Genomic DNA, 18,217 nt, shown 5'->3' on the forward strand with positions numbered 1-18,217 from the left:
TCTTGCTTCACATTCAGTTCTCTCCTTCCTTTTCTCCCTTTCTCTCTTTCTCTCCTCTCTCCATGCAGTCTCAGGTTCGTCCTGACTCCTTTTTCTCCACAAAGAATACTCCTCATTCTCATTCTTCTCTGCACCACGATCCTCATTCTTTTGCCATGGCCACACAACTCTCTCACACTACTAAAAATGGCTACTACCCTGACCTTGTCAATCAGGATAGCAACGGTGCCGACACGTCAATAGTTTCACACAAGCTCAAAGGCAGCCCCAACAGAGTATCTGAAGGCACACAGACAACGCCTGCTCCTAGCCCAACTCTTCACTCTCAACAACAGCCGCAACAAGAGCGACTGCAGCACCTTCAGAATCCATACCCCACACATATACCACCAAGAACAACATCTTTGACATTCAAACAGCACCCACATCAGCCTTCGTCGCCGCCTCCTTCCCCGCAACCTCATTTAAAACATGAATATAATCATCCCCCTTCTCCTTCGCCCCCTTCTCGGCTATCTTCTCTACCGCAGGCTCAGCCAAATGGCATTCCTCTTATTTCCTCGCAACATGATCAGGACCTTCAATCACAAAGACAGACACGAAAACAGAGTCCTGAGAAACAGCAACCACACAACCTCAGGAACCACGAGCTGCCACAACAAATGGTCTCACTGGAACCATCACCCACCTTGAGTGCAGCAGATATCTCAGTAGCCTCAATTGCCACTTCAGTTTCGTCGCCTGCGTCGTCGGTATCAAATACAGCTCCTGCCAACACTCACCACATCCTCCCTGCCCTTGCTGTACGACCTCCTGCAGACCACTCTTCTGATGAGGACCTCGATCATCTACCATCGGCACAAACAAACAATTTGTCGTCGTCGTCGTCGTCGACCAAAGAGGCGCTTCAGTCTACTGTTTTGTCCACATCCCCACTTCCACTGCCCTCCATGGAAGGCGCCACGTCGGGAGATCTTGTATCATATTCAATAGACGACACCGCTCCCATTGGTTCACTGCATCAACCCCCACACGCCTTGAGTGGAGCAAAGCAGGAACTGGAACTGGAGCAGGGACAGGGACAGGAGCAGGAACAGGAGCAAGAGCAGGCACAAGAGCGAATGCAGGGTCAAGAGCAGAAGCTGGAGCAGGACGCAACGCTCAAGCGGTCACCGATTCCTCCATCTGCTATCCAGCCTGTTGGAGTTTCATCCGCTCAGGCAGGTGTGATCGGAGTAACAGAAGGCTATTCAGCTGCATCTTCGTCAAAAATCCATCCACTTTCCTCAGCACCGCCGGTCCGTGCCTCTACCATGGACGTGCGCAAGACCCGTCCTGGATCGCAGCTGCTAGAGGATACTGGAGTGTCATCTTCACGACAACCACAGATTTCACAACCAGACATTTTGAATCGAGCTCGAAGAAGGCAGATTTATCGTCGCAACACTTATTCAGCCGATCTTGGATCAACCTCTATTCACCGTTCGGATGACGAGATAGAGATGGATGAATTGGAAGAAGCTCGTCGAAGGATGGAAGTCCTGAAAAGAAGCAGCAGTCGTCGGATGTCTAGACTCAGAAAAGATGACGACAATGATCGGGTTCTTATCGGCACTCGAATCGGCGAGGATCATGTCAACTATGTGCTCATGTATAACATGCTGACAGGCATCCGCGTGAGCGTAAGTTTAATAGCAAAAAAAAAAAAAAAAAAAAAAAAAAGCGCAAATACCTCTCATGCTACTATTTTCTTTTCTGGTTGTCATGGAGTTGGTCTTTCTATTACGGTAGCGCTCAGATGGGAGCAGGAAGCACATCATTTAGCTGAAAGGCCCTGTGTTTCTTTTTTTTTTAGACTAATTGTGCTGGGCTATATCTGGCATCGACACCATTTTTTATATCCCTGGATTATATACCATAGGTATCACGATGCAATGCAAAACCACAGCGCGCCCTAGTTGATGATGATTTTACTGCTGCACACAAATTAGCCTTTGACATGTAAGAGAGCGATATTGTTTAACTTTTAATGCGAAGGAAATGATGAACTTCTTGATCAATGATTTTTAATTCGCACCCTACTTTCTATCTTGCTCTATATCTTTTTTTTTTTTTTTTTTTTTTTTTTTTGTGATGCAAAATTGAAGTACTGGTAATGAATTGACCCCATCATCTAAATATGACTTCAAGTTTAAGGATTATGCACCTTGGGTATTCCGCCACCTTAGACAGGATTTTCATATTGATGCCTCGGATTATTTGGTAAGATGGTGATCTTTTGTTGTTGTCTTCTTGGGAATGCAATATATTTTTTTTTTTTTTTGATATTGGTGTTGGTGTGTGTCATCATGTTCCCAAGGATTTGATTAGCCATAGTCGTGTCTTGTGATGAGCCCACATCTGGGAATGCGGGACTTTTTTTATCCTTCCATCCACTAAATTGCCTTCCAAGATGTCTCATCTTGATCGAAATTGACTGACACGCCCCTCTTTCATTATATAATCGTTGTAAAGGTCTCATTGACTAGCAAATATATCCTGTCAGAGCTTGGCTCACCAGGTAAAAGCGGTAGCTTCTTTTATTTCTCTCAAGACTATCGTTTTATCATCAAAACTATCCATCACGCGGAGCACAAGTTCATGCGGAAGGTTCTTAAAGATTACTATAACGTGAGTATATTATGTGTACAGATATTGCAAGCATAGACCTACAATGTTAGTTGTTAAATTGTACTGATTTTTTTTATAATATTTTATTTTATATTTTTATACATCCTTTACCTTTTTTGACTTTTAACACACACACAGCATGTTAAGCATAATCCACATACACTTTTATGTCGTTTTTTCGGACTGCATCGTGTCAAATTGCCTCATGGGCGCAAGATTCACTTTGTTGTGATGGGCAATGTGTTTCCTCCTAATAGAGATATCCATGAGACATATGATCTCAAGGGCTCTACTTTAGGACGTGCAATTAGCAACGAAGAACTCCAAAATAACCCTCGAGCGACTCAGAAGGATCTCAATTGGGTCAATCGTAACCGGAAACTCGAACTGGGTCCTGAAAAACGCCATCTGTTTGTGGAGCAGACTAAGCGTGATGTAGAGTTATTAGCACGTTTGAATATCATGGATTACAGTCTGTTAGTTGGCATTCATGATATTGAACGTGGCAATAGAGATAACATCCGTGACAATACCCTCAAAGTCTTCCATGTAAGCACTATATATATAAGGGTTTAATTATTAGTGCGTCAAAAGACCATTCCTGATTTATTTTATTTTATTTTATTTTATTAGCCCGATACGTCCAAACCACTTCCTAAGGAGACTACGCGAAGAGATAAGCGCGAGAGCAAAGTGAGTGCGTTAAGAATGGCGGTGAAAGCGTCTGATCCTGTGGCATTAGCACCATCTACGTTGCCGTCGGATCCGTTTTCAGAAAGAAGGAATTGTATCTTTTATGCTGATGATGGAGGGTTGTTATCGACAAATGAACAGAACGAGGCAGGAGAAGATCTCTATTATTTGGGTATCATTGACATTTTAACGCCGTACAACTATGTTAAGAAAATTGAGCATCTTTGGAAGAGCATATGTCAAGACAAGGTATCTTTACCGAAAAGGAGGAAAAAAAAAAAAAAAAAAAAAAAAAAAAAAAAATAGATTAAGTCAAATGATATATTTAATTTTCTAATGGCGAGTTTTTTTTTTTTATTATTTACTTGTCAAAAATAGCATGCAATCTCAGCGGTGAATCCGCAGGAGTATGGACAGCGGTTTTTAAGCTTTATGATCCATGCTATCAAAGTCAACCATGATGTTCTTGCAGTCTTAGAGAAGAATAGCCATCCACATTCGGAATAGTTTAAAAACATCGATTGTCTTCCATAAATAACGACAGCTGTCGAGTGTTTTTTCTTTAGTTGTTTGAAGTAATCTACAGAGCACATATAACGCGTTGTGTTCAAAGAGTCTATTCGAGCCAGAGGGACAATAGGTGTGTCATTTATTTTTTTATACACCAGGATAATCGACAACGAATGAATGCGACCTTTGGAGTCAATTCGTAATTACACCCCTTTGCAGAAGTTTTTGTATGCTCTCAATACCCAGACACGACCCCAAATTTCCTCATTGTAGCAAGAGTAAAAAGAATATATATATATATATACATGTATATGTTTATGAACTGAATGGCACTTGGAATGGGTACTGGAAGGGTGGCGTGTGCCATGGGGAACATGCAGGAGAGTTCAAGAAAATATACAAAGCAAAATTAAAGTTTGATTTGCTTTCCATTTTCGTCAATCAATTTCTTTCTTCTAGAGCAGTGAAGGTTTGATCGTGGGCAAAAAATCACTGGCTTCTTTCATCACAAGACAGACTTTGTCCAAAATATTCAAAAGTAATCAGTTAGTGCATAGTGATGAACATCCGAACCAAGGGACAGTGAAATGAAACACCTGCTTCCAATATCGAGAATATGCAGGAACAGACAGAACAAGGATCTCGAATCCAATCTAATCTGTTACGATCTTTGAGATGATCTGTAACAAAAAAAAAAAAAAAAAAAAAAAGAAAAAAGTCTTGAGGCTCTGGCTTGATGGATAAATAATAAAGTTTAAAGTGATTGAGAAGCAAGAACAGCGAACTAATTTTGAAAGTGGTGCATAGATATAACATATTCTGGATGACCATTACAAAATGATGACAAACTGCTCTATAAAAAATAATCCTTCGTATTATATTTGCATTAAAAGTTTTTTTTTTTTTTCCCTTTAGTGCAGACTTTTGTCGAGATGACAATGATATACAGATGTCAGATGTTAGAAATGACACTTGGCTAGTGCTTTGGCGTCATCTTTTTTGTCCTTTATTTATTTATTATTTGTACAGATCATTGTATATATTTGTATTTACACTCAAAAAGATCAAAATCATTGCCTCAATCAGCATATATCTAATTTTTTTTTTTAAGCTCGACAGCTATGCCAGAAAGGGAATCCACACGCGGCAGAGATGAGCAAGTAGATCAAAACCTGAAGAGAAAAATAGAATAAAAAGGATTAGAAAAGATTAAAACCAATACATGAAGAACATCTAATGTTGAAAAGAGATTGAGTAGCTTACAATGACAGCTAGAGTTAGGATGACCATCAGCTTAGTATTCTTCCACCACATGTTTCTCTGTAAGGTTCATATCATTGTTAAAGTAAGAATTGATTACACATTAGTTTCGTCAAACAAAAAAAAAAAAAAAAAAAAAAAGAGGTAGAAGGATGATAATAAGAGTCTACAGAAAGGTACAATGACAAATGTGATACCTTGAGCATTGTGCTACGTCTCTTGAAGGCAAAAGCTTGTTGATTCAAATTGTCAGTCTTGTCAACAAGCAGTTCAATACGTTCACCTCGTTCCAAAACACGTTCAATGTTTTGAACCATAACATCCTTGACTTGTTCAATCTCGCCCTGTACTTGTTTGATTCTGTCCGCATTAGGGTTTGTTGAAAAGTATTCCTAATTAGAATGAAAAAAAAAAAAAAAAAAAAAAAAAAAAAAAGTTATTATCATTTAAGGGAGATCGGGCGGTCTAATAGGCATGTTTTCTGCAGATAACAAAAAAAAAAAGAAAAAAGAAAAAAGAAATCTCGGCAATCGTCCTGACAGATTCCATGTGAAAAAAGTTATAGTTCAATGCAGTACTCTTTGAATGATTGAATGGACAGAAAGAAGGAAAAGGGGTGAATGAAAATAAAAACAATAATAATAATAATAATAATAATAATAATAATAATAATAAAGCAGGGTTCTTTACCATTTGTTTGGCAATGATCTTTGAGAATTCGTTCATTCCATATGGTGTTGTAGAACTAAGTGCTTGTTCACGTCCATACTGAGCCAAAAACTTCTCCTTGATGTCCTGTAAGAATGCAAAAGGGATTCGTCTACCAAAAGAATCGTCCGCCATGCACATATATGTCAACCCATCCTCACAGATGTAATGGAAAAGATATCTAATGGTTTATTGATCGATTCACATCCATGTTTCGTTAACATTAGTTTTTTGTAGCTAAATCATGTCATCAATTAGACTGAGACAAAGCATTTTTTTTTTTTAGTATACCTGTCATAGACATAAGTTAATTTCGAGTTATTAGGCGGAATCTTTTCAAGGATAGCTTCCGTGACTACAAGGAAAAAGAAGAGTTAATCATTTGTAACAGCTGTATAAGGATCTCAATATTAAAAAAAAAAAAAAAAAAAAAAAAAAGTATAATACCTGTGGTGAAGTTTCCTGATGAGTTTGTGTATTCGGTAAGAATGACATTTCCTCTTGCAACGAGGGCATAAATGATGGACATGGTTGTTGAAGCTGTAATGAAGTAGAGAGTGAGAGAGTGAGAGAGTGAGGGAGAAAGAGAGGGTGAATGGGTTGTGATGAATTGAATGCAAATGCGGAAAAAGATTGGAGGAAAGAAAGAAGCATATAAATGAAATTGTGCTGGTATGCGGGAAAATCAAATTCTTTGGAATCACTGTCACCTATTGGCATTTAATGTACAATTCATTTAATCCCTGTTCTGCGTGTGGTACAGATGTCTCCTTCTCCTTCTTCCAACTCTTTTTTTTTTTTTTCTTCCCTTCCTCTCCCTTTTTCTTTTTTCTTCTTGGTATGCAAAGCATTTTTAGCTTTTTTTCTTTTATTTATTTTTTTATTTATTTTCTTTTATTTTTTTTCAAAAGATCTATTAATGATAATAAAAAAAGGAACAAGGTAGTAGGGTAGTATGAATTGAGTAGAGTAGATTCTCGTAAAAAAAAAAATTTAGAAATACAACGAGAAGTAGAATCTAGACTTCGCCCGGAACTCTGGCCTTGCAGGCAACAATTTTGACTTTGTCTGCAGTCACAGATTCATTGTCATAACGGAAGGTTGGACTCGACAGTACAAAGGTCCATACATCATCCAAAGATCGGTAGTTATCAAGATGGGCCTTCAGGTTGATTGCATTAGAAAGTAAGAGTCAGTTTTACTTTTTCCTTGATTTGGTGCAATGCATATCATTCATGAATCTAATCAATTCCTTTTTTCCTTCTTTTGCATACCTTGAAAGTAGCACGGGTACGGACGCGTGTGCTCAGTGCATCAGCAATACTCATGTCAAACTGTGATACAATTTTAAAGATGTCTTTATAAGTTGTAGCAAACGATCTAACAATGGCTGTAATCATCCAACCAACACAAGTCGAATCCCTCTGATAGACCATCTTTTTACCTGTGCAAGGACTCGCATGGCCAACTGAGGGTTGATATGACCAGATTGAATTAACTCATCCAAGGAGTCAATCAATGACAGTCCAATGCTATTACCCAAGACCAAGGTCAAAAAAAAAATAAAAATGCATGGTGAGAAGAGCCACGATAAATCATTACACTACAAATGACATGCAGTGTGTGCATTTGAATGGCAAAAACAACACTACAAAACACCCATGTCACATTTTGTCGAGCTTGTCTTTCATTCCTGTCTCTATTCCTCCCATGGATAAGAGGCAACGTGGACGAGCACACACCGCACACACACATTGCACCACATGATGGACTAAAAGTTGAGCATGCTAGATTTCTTGCTTTTGTCCTTTTTATTTAATTAATGCAATTGTGGAAGGTACCTGCTTTTACGATAGTGCTCATAGTACTGTGACATGGCTTTTTCTTCCACAATTGCAACAGATCAGCACAGAAGAAGAGATGAAAGAAATGGTTTCTTTTTTTATTCTCAATGCATTCGCCACGCCTTTAAATAGAGCACATGATTGAATATGTCACCAGCATTAATTCCAGGTATCATTCGGTTCGAGTGCCACTTGAGTAGAGGAGACCTGCAGGACGATCGTTATTTCCATATACGCCTTACGTTTTAATAAGTGCCCTGATCGCGAGCGTAATCTTTAGCATGAAATACCAAATGCTCTACTACAGATAAAATAGAATGGGCGTAGGCAACAACTGACTCCGGAAATTCATTTTCTTGTTCTCGATCTATTTTTTTTTTTTTTTTTTTCCTGATCAAGAACAATAACCACTATTCCACTCCCTCCCGTACACATCCATAATCAATCGTCATGCGCAACATTGTTGTTTTCAGTGGTATGCACTTTCTGTTTCGAACTTCATTTTAAATATTGTTATTACTTAAAGCTCCCTACATTCCCCATACTTTGTATACATCCTCAACCTACGACTTGAAGAATTCATTGTTTTTTCGAAATAGCCATTCGTTTCTACTCACTTGAAACTTTTGTCTTAACTACAATGCCATTCGTTTAGGAAGTTCTCACCCCGCATTGGTCGACCAGATCTGTGCACGCCTCGGTATTCAGCCAGGCAAGGTGAAACTGTCCAAGTTTGCCAATAAGGAGACCAATGTGGAGATCGGTGATAGTGTTCGCAACAAGGATGTCTTTATCATTCAGTCTGGATGCGGTGCCGTGAATGACAATCTCATGGAGCTGCTCATCATGCTTGGTATGTTCCTCACTAACCTGTGCTTATTATTACCACTTGAGCTTGTATTGCCTTTAATAATCTCGAGTCATCAGATGGCGTCATGATGCTGCTTGTCCTTGCTCACCTCTGTCACTTCGTTGCCTGCATTGACCGTTCTCACCACCAGCCTTATCAGTCTAACAAATGGTCACCCTACTTACTGTTCTTTTTCTTGACCCATCTTGTTCAAAGTCTAACGTTCAATGCATCATCTTGTTCTATACACATCTATTTGATTTCAATCGTTCAACGGATTTCTATTAGCTGCCTGCAAGACTGCCAGCGCTCGCCGTATAACTGCAGTGATTCCTTGCTTCCCCTATGCTCGCCAACCTGATGCACCCTACAAGAAGAATGGCATGCCCCTTTCCCGTGTGCCTCCGAATGTGTTTTTTGGTTACACCGGTTCCAATACCCCTTTCTCCTTGCCCGTCACTCCTGCCGGCACTCCTCTGCAGACCCCTAGCATTGACCGCAAGAACCCTTTCGATAAGATGTTTGACTCTACTAATGAATCCAATTCTGATATTGAGTCCGCTGCAACTTCTCCCACGCTTTCGCCTTCAACTACTGGAGGCAATGGAAATGCAGTACCGACTTTGAGACCAGAGACCGGTGGTAGTACAGATTCTGTCAAGAAAGGAATCATTCCAGCTCGTGGCAACCGTCACCATACGATCCCACAGCCTTCACATCTCCACATCCCTGGTATCAATGGTGCTGGATCTTCTACATCCCATTCGCAAACATGTGTAACAAGTGACCAGGTCAATCCACAGAAGGCTGGATACAAACATTGGGTTGCCCGCTCTGGAACCTTGATAGCCAACTTGCTCGTGACTGCTGGTAAGACTAACATCTTTTTGTAATGCGTCATTTTGCACGTTGGGGTTACATGCTAAGACATTCTTTTTTTTTTTAAAAAAAAAAAAAAAAAAAAAAAAAAAACTAGGTGCTGATCATATTATTACGATGGATCTGCACGACCCCCAGTTCCAAGGTTTCTTCGATATTCCTGTTGACAATCTCTATGGACAGCCTTTGATGGTCAAATATATCCGTGAGCGCATCCCAGACTGGCAAGATGCTGTTGTGGTTTCACCCGACGCAGGTGGAGCTAAGCGCGCAACGGTGATTGCAGACAAGCTTGGTATGGAGTTTGCATTGATTCACAAGGAACGTCGTCAAATACAGGCCCCTCATAAGCCAGATATGATGCTTGTGGGAGATGTAAAGGGCAAAACATGCATCTTGGTGGATGACATTGCGGATACATCGTTTACAATCACCAAAGCCGCCAAAGTATTGCAACAGAACGGAGCTCAAAAGATTTACGCCATTATTACCCATGCGATTATGTCGGGCGATGCCATTATGAGGATTCAGAGCTCATGCATTGATCAAGTGATTGTTAGCAACAGTATTCCTCAAGAAGATCATCTGCAGAGATGTCCCAAGATGAAGGTCTTCAATGTTGCGCCTATCTTTGCTGAGGCCATTCGTAGGATACATAACGGCGAGAGTGTCAGCATGCTGTTTGATGTTATGGATCTGATTTAATCATTCAAACACACAAGATTAAAAAAAAAAAAAAAAAAAAAAGTTTAAACTTTTTTTTTTCTTCCTTTTCTATCAACCCGAGCCAGGTAGTGTTTGGAGCTTAGCCACTTTGTAACTCATTGCATTTCACACATTAAACGCATATCTCATCACCTAATAATCAAAATCATGTGTCCAGTATTATTACTATTATAATGAAAGGTTTTAATGACTTAGTGAATGCGTACGTTCTTCGGATTCTTGTCTATCATTGACAGGTTCTGATTGTTGATAAGAGGCCATGGTTGTTGAAGGCACTACCTGGTTGACAGAAGTATCTAAAGTTGATTCATCTTCATTTACCAAGATACTATACAATCCTCCAGGTTGACTTCCAGAAGGAGATAAGACCATGCTCTCGACTCTAGAATGGGTTCGACTTCGGTGTTGGCGTGGGTGATAATGTCTACTATGGCGGTGATGGTGGTGATGATGATGGCGATGAGTAGAAGGGTGGAGGCCGATGATACGTAACCTTCCTGTGTAATAAAGCCATTGGATAAAAATGGAGACATCAAACATGAGTGTTCCTGAGGAGCCGAGAACATAAGGTACAGCTTCACGCAGGAATTTGCGGCGAGTTTCTGGGTTGACAGCTGCACTCGAATTAAGGATCGAGAGCGTGTAGCTTAAATTTCCCATGGCAGCCCAAAAGAACATTAAAATGGAAAGACCTTGGACTGACTTTCTCTTGAACTGGACAAAGACAAGGAAAGAAGAATAAAATAAATAAATAATAATTAATGGCTTTCTAATCATCCTGTTCTAGTCATTTCCTTTTTCTTTTTCTTTTTTTTTTTTTATCCTTTTATTAGAAAATATAAAGAAAAAAAAATGTCACGTACATTCTTCCAGAGCTGAGGCATGCGACTAGACAGGTAAAACACAGTGCAGACCCAAGCAAAGATACGGCCCAATTGAACAATATTTTGATCTGGTGGATCGTTAGTGGGGTTATCTGTAAAAACTGCACCCATTCCTCCTTGATCTCCATCAATGGCACGAGCAAAGACGCGTCCAGAAATAGGGCCTCCATTATTCAATCCATAATGTCTCGACCCACTGTGATCTTGTAATGCTGGAAGGGTTTGTTTCATGGTCAATAAGGTTAAACCGAACAGGACCATGGAGGTGCTACAAATATTGCATGTAATAGATTAAGGTTAGGCAAAAGTAAATGCATTTTAATGCGCCTTTTTTCTTTTTCTTTTTTAAAGAGAAAAAAGAAGTGAGATGTTCCTTGTTCATTACGTTCTTCGGTGGCCGATATCGGATGTTGTAGTTAGCTTTCTAGAGCGATTCCTTTGCATCAAAGATGTGTTAGCCTCTGTGTGCTCAAGATCACGAGGTATTAGCCCGTCTTCCAGGTGATTCTCATCACCCGATGCTGCTGCGAAGATATCGGGAGAGGTAACATGTCTAGACTGCAGCAGACGAGATTGCGAACGAGAGTGAGAGCGATGGTGTGAATGCTGGTGGCGGCGATTATTCTTATTATTACTGTTGTTATTGTTATCAATCTCCAAAGTCTCTGGTAATAATTCTGCAACTTCGAGTTCTGACGCGAGTTGTTTCTCACGATATTCTCGAAAAGAATAATAAATCCATTGACTAAAGAGAATAATATCTGCGATACAAAAGTAGATTGCCAAATATAACTAGAATATTATATTGTCCATAACCCCGGGGATGTTTTTTTTTTTTTTTTTTTTTTTTAAAAAAAAAAAAAAAAAAAAAAAGAGAAATAGAAAGAAAATTTAGCCTTTTCGTTTTTCAGCAAGTACAAAATGCGAAGGAAACATGGATTTTATTGGCATAATACCTGGAAAGGGAGTTGGTGGGTGAGGATACATCCTATCAAATTACTGATGTCACCTACAGTCATAAACCACATTATAGTGAATAATAGTCAAAAACAGTGATCCATTTCATTAGTGCTTGCTATTCCAAAAGTCTTTTTTTTTGCCGCAGAGAGTTTTTTATCATTCACATACCAAGTAACCAATTGATCAAGAAGGGCAGTGAGAGAGATGCTTGAAAAAAAAAAAAAAAAAAAAAAAAAAGGAGTCATTTCTGGTGAGTTTCGATTTTCGTTAAAAATAAACATGTGTGGATCAGACAACAAAAGTCTTTTTGGCTACCTGCAGAACCTAGCTTGAAGTTTTCAATAATTTGCCTAGATAAAGAAAAAAAAAAAAAAAAAAAAAAAAAAAAAGTAAAAAAAGCGGGCCTTCTTTCTTTTAGCAATCATTTTTTTAACGAAGATCAACGTACGGAATCTGAGCATTCAGCCAGCAGAAAATGGAAACGTATCCTAATCAATTGAAGCAATCAATAGATTTGTTGGAAAAGACAAAAAAAAGGGGTCAGTCAGTAAGAATGACCATGTGAGAGGTCCAGTGAGTGCTCAACCTTAAAAAGCTTCTTTCTTATTGTTCAATGCTTCGCCCACAATGCCACCATGCCACACCACAATACAGGAGATGAGTCCCTTTTTCTTTTTTCTTTTTTTCTACTTGCCTATTAAGAAACTAAACGCTTCTCTTTGCGTCGTCACACATTCACCAAACAGTGTCTAAAGATAAAAAAAAAAAAAAACGAAGTCTGGTTAAAATCATTTTGATTAAACTCATTTTACATGGACGAAAAAAAAAGGTAGACTCTATTCGACACTTTTACCTGGATCCATTCAATGCATTGTGCTTGCTGACCTTCCATCACATGCAGAGAAGAAAAAGACGTAAAGTAACAGAATCAGAGTACGGGTGATAATGAGCTAGTTTTTTTTTTTTTTTTTTTTTTTTAGAGAAAAAAAACTTCTTTAGATAGAGTAGGGCTTTTTTTTTTTTTTTTTTCCCTTTCTTTTAAACAGCTCCGCTACGGAGATAAGGATGGGGTAGGGAAAGGGTGAGAGCAGAGAACAGACTCTGACAGGGATTGGGAAAGGAACGAAGTTAATAGGAAAGAAGAAGAAGAAAAAGGAAAAGAGAAAAATAGGGGAATGTTTATGAAAATAGTATCAGTGGAGAAGGATGACCACAGGGTGGTTTGTACCTCGAAATCACAGGTGACCTTTCCCTTGTCGCACATTCGATTGAATAGCGTGGATTGGGATCAGGGGTAAAGGGTTGTTGGACCTGGAAAGGCATCCAAAGAGTCGCAAATTAATCCGTAACTGCAATTTTTATTCTTTTTGTACATGAAACGATCTGTCTAGTAAAAGAAAAGAAAAGAAAAAAAAGGTCTTTATGGCAAAAGTTAATTCATACTGATCAGATTGAGTAATGCAAATAATACAAATAATACTCAGGAACAATGAATATCATATTCACTTGAGAAAATTATATTGAGTCATAGCGTACAACCCTTTTTTTTTTTTTTTTTTTTTTTTTTTTTTTTTTTCTTTAAAAAAAAAAAAAAAAAAAAAAAAAAATCGATTTGAGATCCTTGTCTTCTTCCTCAATTCTCATTTAATCAGAATTCAGAAAAAAAAAAAAAAAGGTCATGTCATTGAATCTTCCAACTCTTCGTCAGCAGATTGACTCGCTTGATCACAAGCTCATCACCCTATTGAATGAACGTGCGCAAGTCAGCCTTGATATCGGGGCTGCCAAGCGACAGGCAGCAGCAGCAACTAGCAATGGTGACTCACCAGAGGAGGATAACACTCATGTTTATATCCCTGGAAGAGAGAAGCAGGTTTTTGAAAAGGTCATGCGGTTGAATCCTGGTCCACTTGCCAATGAAAACTTGTGTGCTATCTATCGTGAGATCATGTCTGCCTCTATTGCTCTTCAGAAGGATGTTCTCGTCGCCTATCTTGGACCTGTCGGTAGCTTCTCACACGATGTAAGCAAAGCCGATGTATCATCGCGATCCACTCTCCTCCATTCAACAACATTTATGAAACGAGGCAATAGCATGACTAACAACGATAAAAAAAAGAATATCGAGGTACATGAGACATATACTAATCATATCGATGTTATAGGCTAGCATGAAGAGATTCGGCGACAGTGTGCAATATGCTTCGCAAGGAACAATCGCAGATGTGTTTGAGGCAGTGGAACGTGGTCGTTGTCAGTATGGTGTTGTGCCGTTTGAGAACTCAATTGCTGGATCAGTCGTACCTACACTAGACAAGTTCATCAAGTCCAAGGTCAAGATCAGAGCTGAAACATATCTTCCTGTGCACCATTATCTTCTCTCCAAGACTTCTGCAGAGGCTGTCCGTCGTGTATATTCCCATCCAGTGGTAAAGTTCAGAATTTTATTTTATTTTATTTTTTTTCGATTTTCAGAAGAAGTAACTGAGGGGCTCTTGGAACTTCTTGCTTATAGGCGTTGGCCCAATGCCAGACCTTCCTAAAAAACAATTTCAAGGGAATCGAATTGGTCCCGTGTGCCTCAACTTCAGAAGCTGCTCAGTTAGCATCCAAGGAGAAGTTTGCTGCGGCAATCTGTAACAAGGTCTGTGCTGATATTTATGGATTGGACATTCTTCATGCAGACATTGAAGACCAACAAGGTAATTTGAATAAAACCCCAGAGAATCAAAGTACATCAGCTGCATCGGCATTTTGATATGTTCTTCCAACTTACTGGAAAATAAAAAACAAAATCAATAGATAATACGACACGATTCTTTATAATTTCAGATGCATGGGATGCACCCACGGCGAGTGACAAGACATTGTTGATGTTCACAGTGGATCATCGTCTGCCAGGAGCACTCTGTGATGGACTTAAGGTGTTCAAGGATCACAACTTGAATTTAACCAAGATTGATAGTCGCCCATCATTGCTTAAGCCATGGCACTATGTTTTCTTTGTCGAATGTGCAGGCGTTCATGGCGACAGCGAGGTGATGAGCACAGTCATTGAGGAATTGGGCAAATACTGCCTAGATGTGAAGATTGTAGGCACATATCCAGATCAAAGACCCCAGGACTTGCACTATTAACTTTTTTTCCTCCCTTCCTCTATCTTTTGTCAAAGTGGATAAGGATGATCATGGTTAAGAATAAAGGACCCGGGATAGGCAGAAATGAGTCAGGTCATCAATGTTGATTAAAATATATTTTTTTAAAGGTCCCAGATTCAGCCACATTGGTGGCGTAATTTCCGCTTCTGGTCTGCATGTCTCCGATGTGAAATTAAAAAAAAAAGTCACGGAAAGGAATCTTGTGATGGCACGACGGGGAAAAAAGCATTATATTCTCGAGCCATTTGAATAGAGAATACTTCTGTACAGACGATATTTCTTCATCCAGTGAAGAAGCAAATTGTTTAATATTGTCCGTTGTCTATTTAGAAAATAATACACAAAAAAAAGGGAAGGATTCTATGTAAAAAAAAAAAAGTGATCAAATGGACAGTGTAGCAATGAAGAGGTGCAAGGGCACCAGTCATACCACTACACTTTGTTGTTTTGTTGTTGTTTGTAAATGTTGTTTTTTCTTATGAAAATACAGAGTAGGTGGAGAGAGCAAAAGAATGGATGCCTGACTATAATATGCTTGTTATTGTTGTTATTGTTATTGTTTGTTGATACTTGTCGTTCTTAGTTGTTTTCGCTAGATCTTGAATCCGAGATCACGTAAGCATTGTTGGTGGGCCTTGATAAGCTCAAGGCAGTTCTCTTCGCCCTGGTTAAAGACACACTGATCGCGAGCCTTCTTGGTTTCGGGACAAGCACAGCATGGCTTGAGAGGCTTGCCATCCTTTCCGATAGGAACAGTTGTAGTCTCCGCAGCAGGAGCGATGGTAGTGGCAGCCATGATGGGTGGTAATTTATAGAATGCACTGACTAAGAAGAGTAAAGAAGTGAATGTGAAGGAGAGTAAGAGAGAGGTCAAATTCATTTGTCATTCGATCTTCGGAGTGGTGTCCCAAAAAGGAAAAATATCCACACCGGAATTAACTGAGAACGTGATTTTTAAAATGTAATTCCTTCCAAAGATACTCCTCCAAATACAATGCGCTCCTTGCATTGCATGTATTGAATTGTTCTCAATACCCATTCTTTTCCTTCTTTTCTTTCTCTCTTTCTTCTATTCCTCTTTCTTTAATCTCTTCTCACCACCCCACTAATTCTCCTACTCTTCATATCTCTTACTCTACTATCTTTTTATTACGTAACGACAGTAACGTTTAATAAGCACGGCAATGGATGCCTATCAAAAGATTGAAAAGATCGGCGAGGGTACTTATGGGATCGTCTACAAAGCAACGTAAGCGAAATCAGACACTCGTGCTGAACAACTGACGGTTTCTCAATTCGTCAATCTACCTAAGAACAGGAAAAAAAAAAGTTGCTCTCTTTAGTACCTTTCCTTTTTTCATTCGTCAAACAAGTCTCTTTCTCTTTTTTCTTTCTCAATGATTTCATCCTTCTTTTGACATAGTGAAAAGGCGACAGGTCGGCTAGTGGCCTTAAAAAAGATCCGTCTCGAAAACGAAGATGAAGGTATCCATTCATCGCTGCTCTTGGAAGCAAAGTAAAAGATAGAACCCTTCATATCTTCACATTGGTCCACCTCTCATTGAAGTCGTCAATAGCATTCTCTTTCCAATCTTGTCTTGAAATTTCTTTTTGATTCCGTACCTGTATCACATATGATGACTTTAGGAGTCCCGAGTACTGCAGTCAGGGAAATATCTTTACTAAAGGAATTGAGGCATGATCACGTCGTCCAGTAAGTTTGCTGCGTTTGGTTTTGGTATGGCATGTCTCGCCTCCTATTTATTCTTTGGGTCAATTCTCTTCTTTTTTGCCTTGGAAAGCTTTTTTTTAAGGAGGCATGCTTTAATTTTATGGTTCACTTACAAATGAGTATGTTCGTCTTCCTTTTCTTTTTCGGTTCCAAACATGGTATCGAATACCAAAGACTCCTTGATATTATTCATGATGAGAACCGATTATATCTTGTTTTCGAGTTCTTGGATCTCGACCTAAAGAAATATATGGATACACTCCCTACTACCACCGTCCCGGGGCTGCCACTTGATCAGGTCAAGGTACCAAGAACAAAACCAAAGCAAAAAAAAAAAAAGGAATAGATTGTTTGTTTTTATCTAAAGCTTGCCCTTTTTTTTTTTTTTTTTTTTTTTTTTTTTTTTTCAATTTTGTAATCAGGAGTATTTATACCAGCTTATCAGGGGTGTTGAATACTGCCATGCTCGTCGTGTCCTTCACCGCGATCTCAAGCCACAAAATCTTTTAATTGATGGGTCGAGGGGTCTTAAACTTGCAGATTTTGGCCTTGCAAGAGCCTTCAGTATACCATTGAGGCCGTACACACACGAAGTAGTGACACTATGGTACAGAGCACCAGAGATCCTTATGGGGGCACGGCATTATTCAACAGCAGTGGACATGTGGAGCGTCGGTTGCATCTTTGCAGAAATGGTTTTGAAAAAGCCGCTTTTTCCGGGTAAAAATTTGTAAAAAAAAAAAAAAAAAAAAAAAGATAGGAAACCTAGTGCTGGTCATTAAAGAAGTTATTGATCCTCTGCCAATTATAGGTGACTCGGAAATTGATGAACTATTCAGGATATTTAGGCTGCGTGGGACACCTACCGAAGAAATATGGCCTGGGATTAGCCAATTGAAAGACTGGACATCTTCATTCCCACACTGGCACCGACAACCACTCGAAAAAGCGCTACCTACACTCTGCCCTGATGGGATTGATCTGCTAGGGCGGATGATTGAATATGATCCTGCTAGGAGGATTTCTGCAAAGCGAGGTAAATTTAAGAGGGGGAAAAAAAAAGAAAAGGGTTGGTCATAATTTACCACAGCGAAAGCAATTAGCTTACTTTTTTTTTTTTTTTTTTTTTTTTTTATTATAAAAAAGCGTTATTACATCCTTATTTTGACGGTATCAGACGCCCACAACAACACAGAATGGCCATTCGATCTCGTTAAGGCACCTGAAATTGCAATTGAGTAGTTGTTGTCTGGAAGTTCAGAGGATTTTTTTTTTTTTTTTTTTTTTTTAATCACCACAACCAGTAGTAAAAAAAGGGCGCAGCTTTTTGTGGAATGATACGC

At 39.2% G+C, this 18,217-nt stretch overlaps 8 protein-coding genes across 8 annotated transcripts; 4 read left to right on the forward strand and 4 right to left on the reverse strand.

Moving 5' to 3' along the window:
- Positions 1-1,502: 1,502 nt before the first annotated feature.
- BCR41DRAFT_314626 (hypothetical protein) lies at positions 1,503-3,870 on the forward strand (the record flags this gene model as incomplete). The annotated part of the gene is made up of 7 exons (XM_022021181.1): positions 1,503-1,682; positions 1,922-2,001; positions 2,148-2,262; positions 2,515-2,670; positions 2,809-3,219; positions 3,304-3,612; positions 3,742-3,870. The coding sequence occupies 7 exons, from the start codon at positions 1,503-1,505 to the stop codon at positions 3,868-3,870; spliced, it is 1,380 nt and encodes a 459-aa protein (XP_021875656.1).
- Positions 3,871-4,847: 977 nt separating this feature from the next.
- BCR41DRAFT_426637 (vesicle-associated membrane protein 713-like protein) lies at positions 4,848-6,510 on the reverse strand. Its single transcript, XM_022030754.1, has 6 exons — positions 6,289-6,510; positions 6,133-6,196; positions 5,824-6,022; positions 5,331-5,525; positions 5,137-5,193; positions 4,848-5,045 (listed from the first exon to the last, which is right to left on the reverse strand). Exons 1-6 carry the CDS (start codon positions 6,368-6,370, stop codon positions 4,980-4,982), a joined length of 663 nt encoding a protein of 220 aa, XP_021875657.1. The 5' UTR covers positions 6,371-6,510; the 3' UTR covers positions 4,848-4,979.
- Positions 6,511-6,723: 213 nt separating this feature from the next.
- Positions 6,724-7,772, reverse strand: BCR41DRAFT_364520 (transcription initiation factor IIA, gamma subunit, helical domain-domain-containing protein). Its single transcript, XM_022026040.1, has 4 exons — positions 7,683-7,772; positions 7,286-7,373; positions 7,116-7,175; positions 6,724-7,003 (listed from the first exon to the last, which is right to left on the reverse strand). Exons 1-4 carry the CDS (start codon positions 7,715-7,717, stop codon positions 6,860-6,862), a joined length of 327 nt encoding a protein of 108 aa, XP_021875658.1. The 5' UTR covers positions 7,718-7,772; the 3' UTR covers positions 6,724-6,859.
- Positions 7,773-8,063: 291 nt separating this feature from the next.
- On the forward strand, positions 8,064-10,133 carry BCR41DRAFT_364522 (phosphoribosyltransferase-like protein). The gene is made up of 4 exons (XM_022026041.1): positions 8,064-8,160; positions 8,341-8,538; positions 8,824-9,405; positions 9,512-10,133. The coding sequence occupies exons 1-4, from the start codon at positions 8,136-8,138 to the stop codon at positions 10,117-10,119; spliced, it is 1,413 nt and encodes a 470-aa protein (XP_021875659.1). The 5' UTR covers positions 8,064-8,135; the 3' UTR covers positions 10,120-10,133.
- A 183-nt stretch (positions 10,134-10,316) lies between these two features.
- On the reverse strand, positions 10,317-12,961 carry BCR41DRAFT_364526 (PQ loop repeat-domain-containing protein). Its single transcript, XM_022026042.1, has 9 exons — positions 12,838-12,961; positions 12,679-12,733; positions 12,433-12,472; positions 12,300-12,334; positions 12,153-12,191; positions 11,981-12,033; positions 11,410-11,816; positions 11,004-11,292; positions 10,317-10,854 (listed from the first exon to the last, which is right to left on the reverse strand). Exons 1-9 carry the CDS (start codon positions 12,874-12,876, stop codon positions 10,324-10,326), a joined length of 1,488 nt encoding a protein of 495 aa, XP_021875660.1. The 5' UTR covers positions 12,877-12,961; the 3' UTR covers positions 10,317-10,323.
- A 682-nt stretch (positions 12,962-13,643) lies between these two features.
- BCR41DRAFT_364527 (p-protein) lies at positions 13,644-15,216 on the forward strand. Its single transcript, XM_022026043.1, has 4 exons — positions 13,644-14,007; positions 14,150-14,413; positions 14,500-14,686; positions 14,787-15,216. The coding sequence occupies exons 1-4, from the start codon at positions 13,663-13,665 to the stop codon at positions 15,119-15,121; spliced, it is 1,131 nt and encodes a 376-aa protein (XP_021875661.1). The 5' UTR covers positions 13,644-13,662; the 3' UTR covers positions 15,122-15,216.
- Positions 15,217-15,458: 242 nt separating this feature from the next.
- BCR41DRAFT_364529 (cytochrome C oxidase copper chaperone-domain-containing protein) lies at positions 15,459-16,012 on the reverse strand. The gene has a single exon (XM_022026044.1). The coding sequence runs from the start codon at positions 15,936-15,938 to the stop codon at positions 15,735-15,737; it is 204 nt and encodes a 67-aa protein (XP_021875662.1). The 5' UTR covers positions 15,939-16,012; the 3' UTR covers positions 15,459-15,734.
- Positions 16,013-16,182: 170 nt separating this feature from the next.
- Positions 16,183-18,138, forward strand: BCR41DRAFT_329414 (cyclin-dependent kinase 3-like protein). The gene is made up of 7 exons (XM_022021725.1): positions 16,183-16,391; positions 16,566-16,627; positions 16,790-16,856; positions 17,049-17,178; positions 17,297-17,594; positions 17,686-17,910; positions 18,021-18,138. Exons 1-7 carry the CDS (start codon positions 16,327-16,329, stop codon positions 18,089-18,091), a joined length of 918 nt encoding a protein of 305 aa, XP_021875663.1. The 5' UTR covers positions 16,183-16,326; the 3' UTR covers positions 18,092-18,138.
- Positions 18,139-18,217: the final 79 nt, after the last annotated feature.

Source organism: Lobosporangium transversale, assembly GCF_002105155.1.
Source record: "Lobosporangium transversale strain NRRL 3116 chromosome Unknown BCR41scaffold_73, whole genome shotgun sequence".
In the NCBI taxonomy this organism is placed as follows: domain Eukaryota; kingdom Fungi; phylum Mortierellomycota; class Mortierellomycetes; order Mortierellales; family Mortierellaceae; genus Lobosporangium; species Lobosporangium transversale.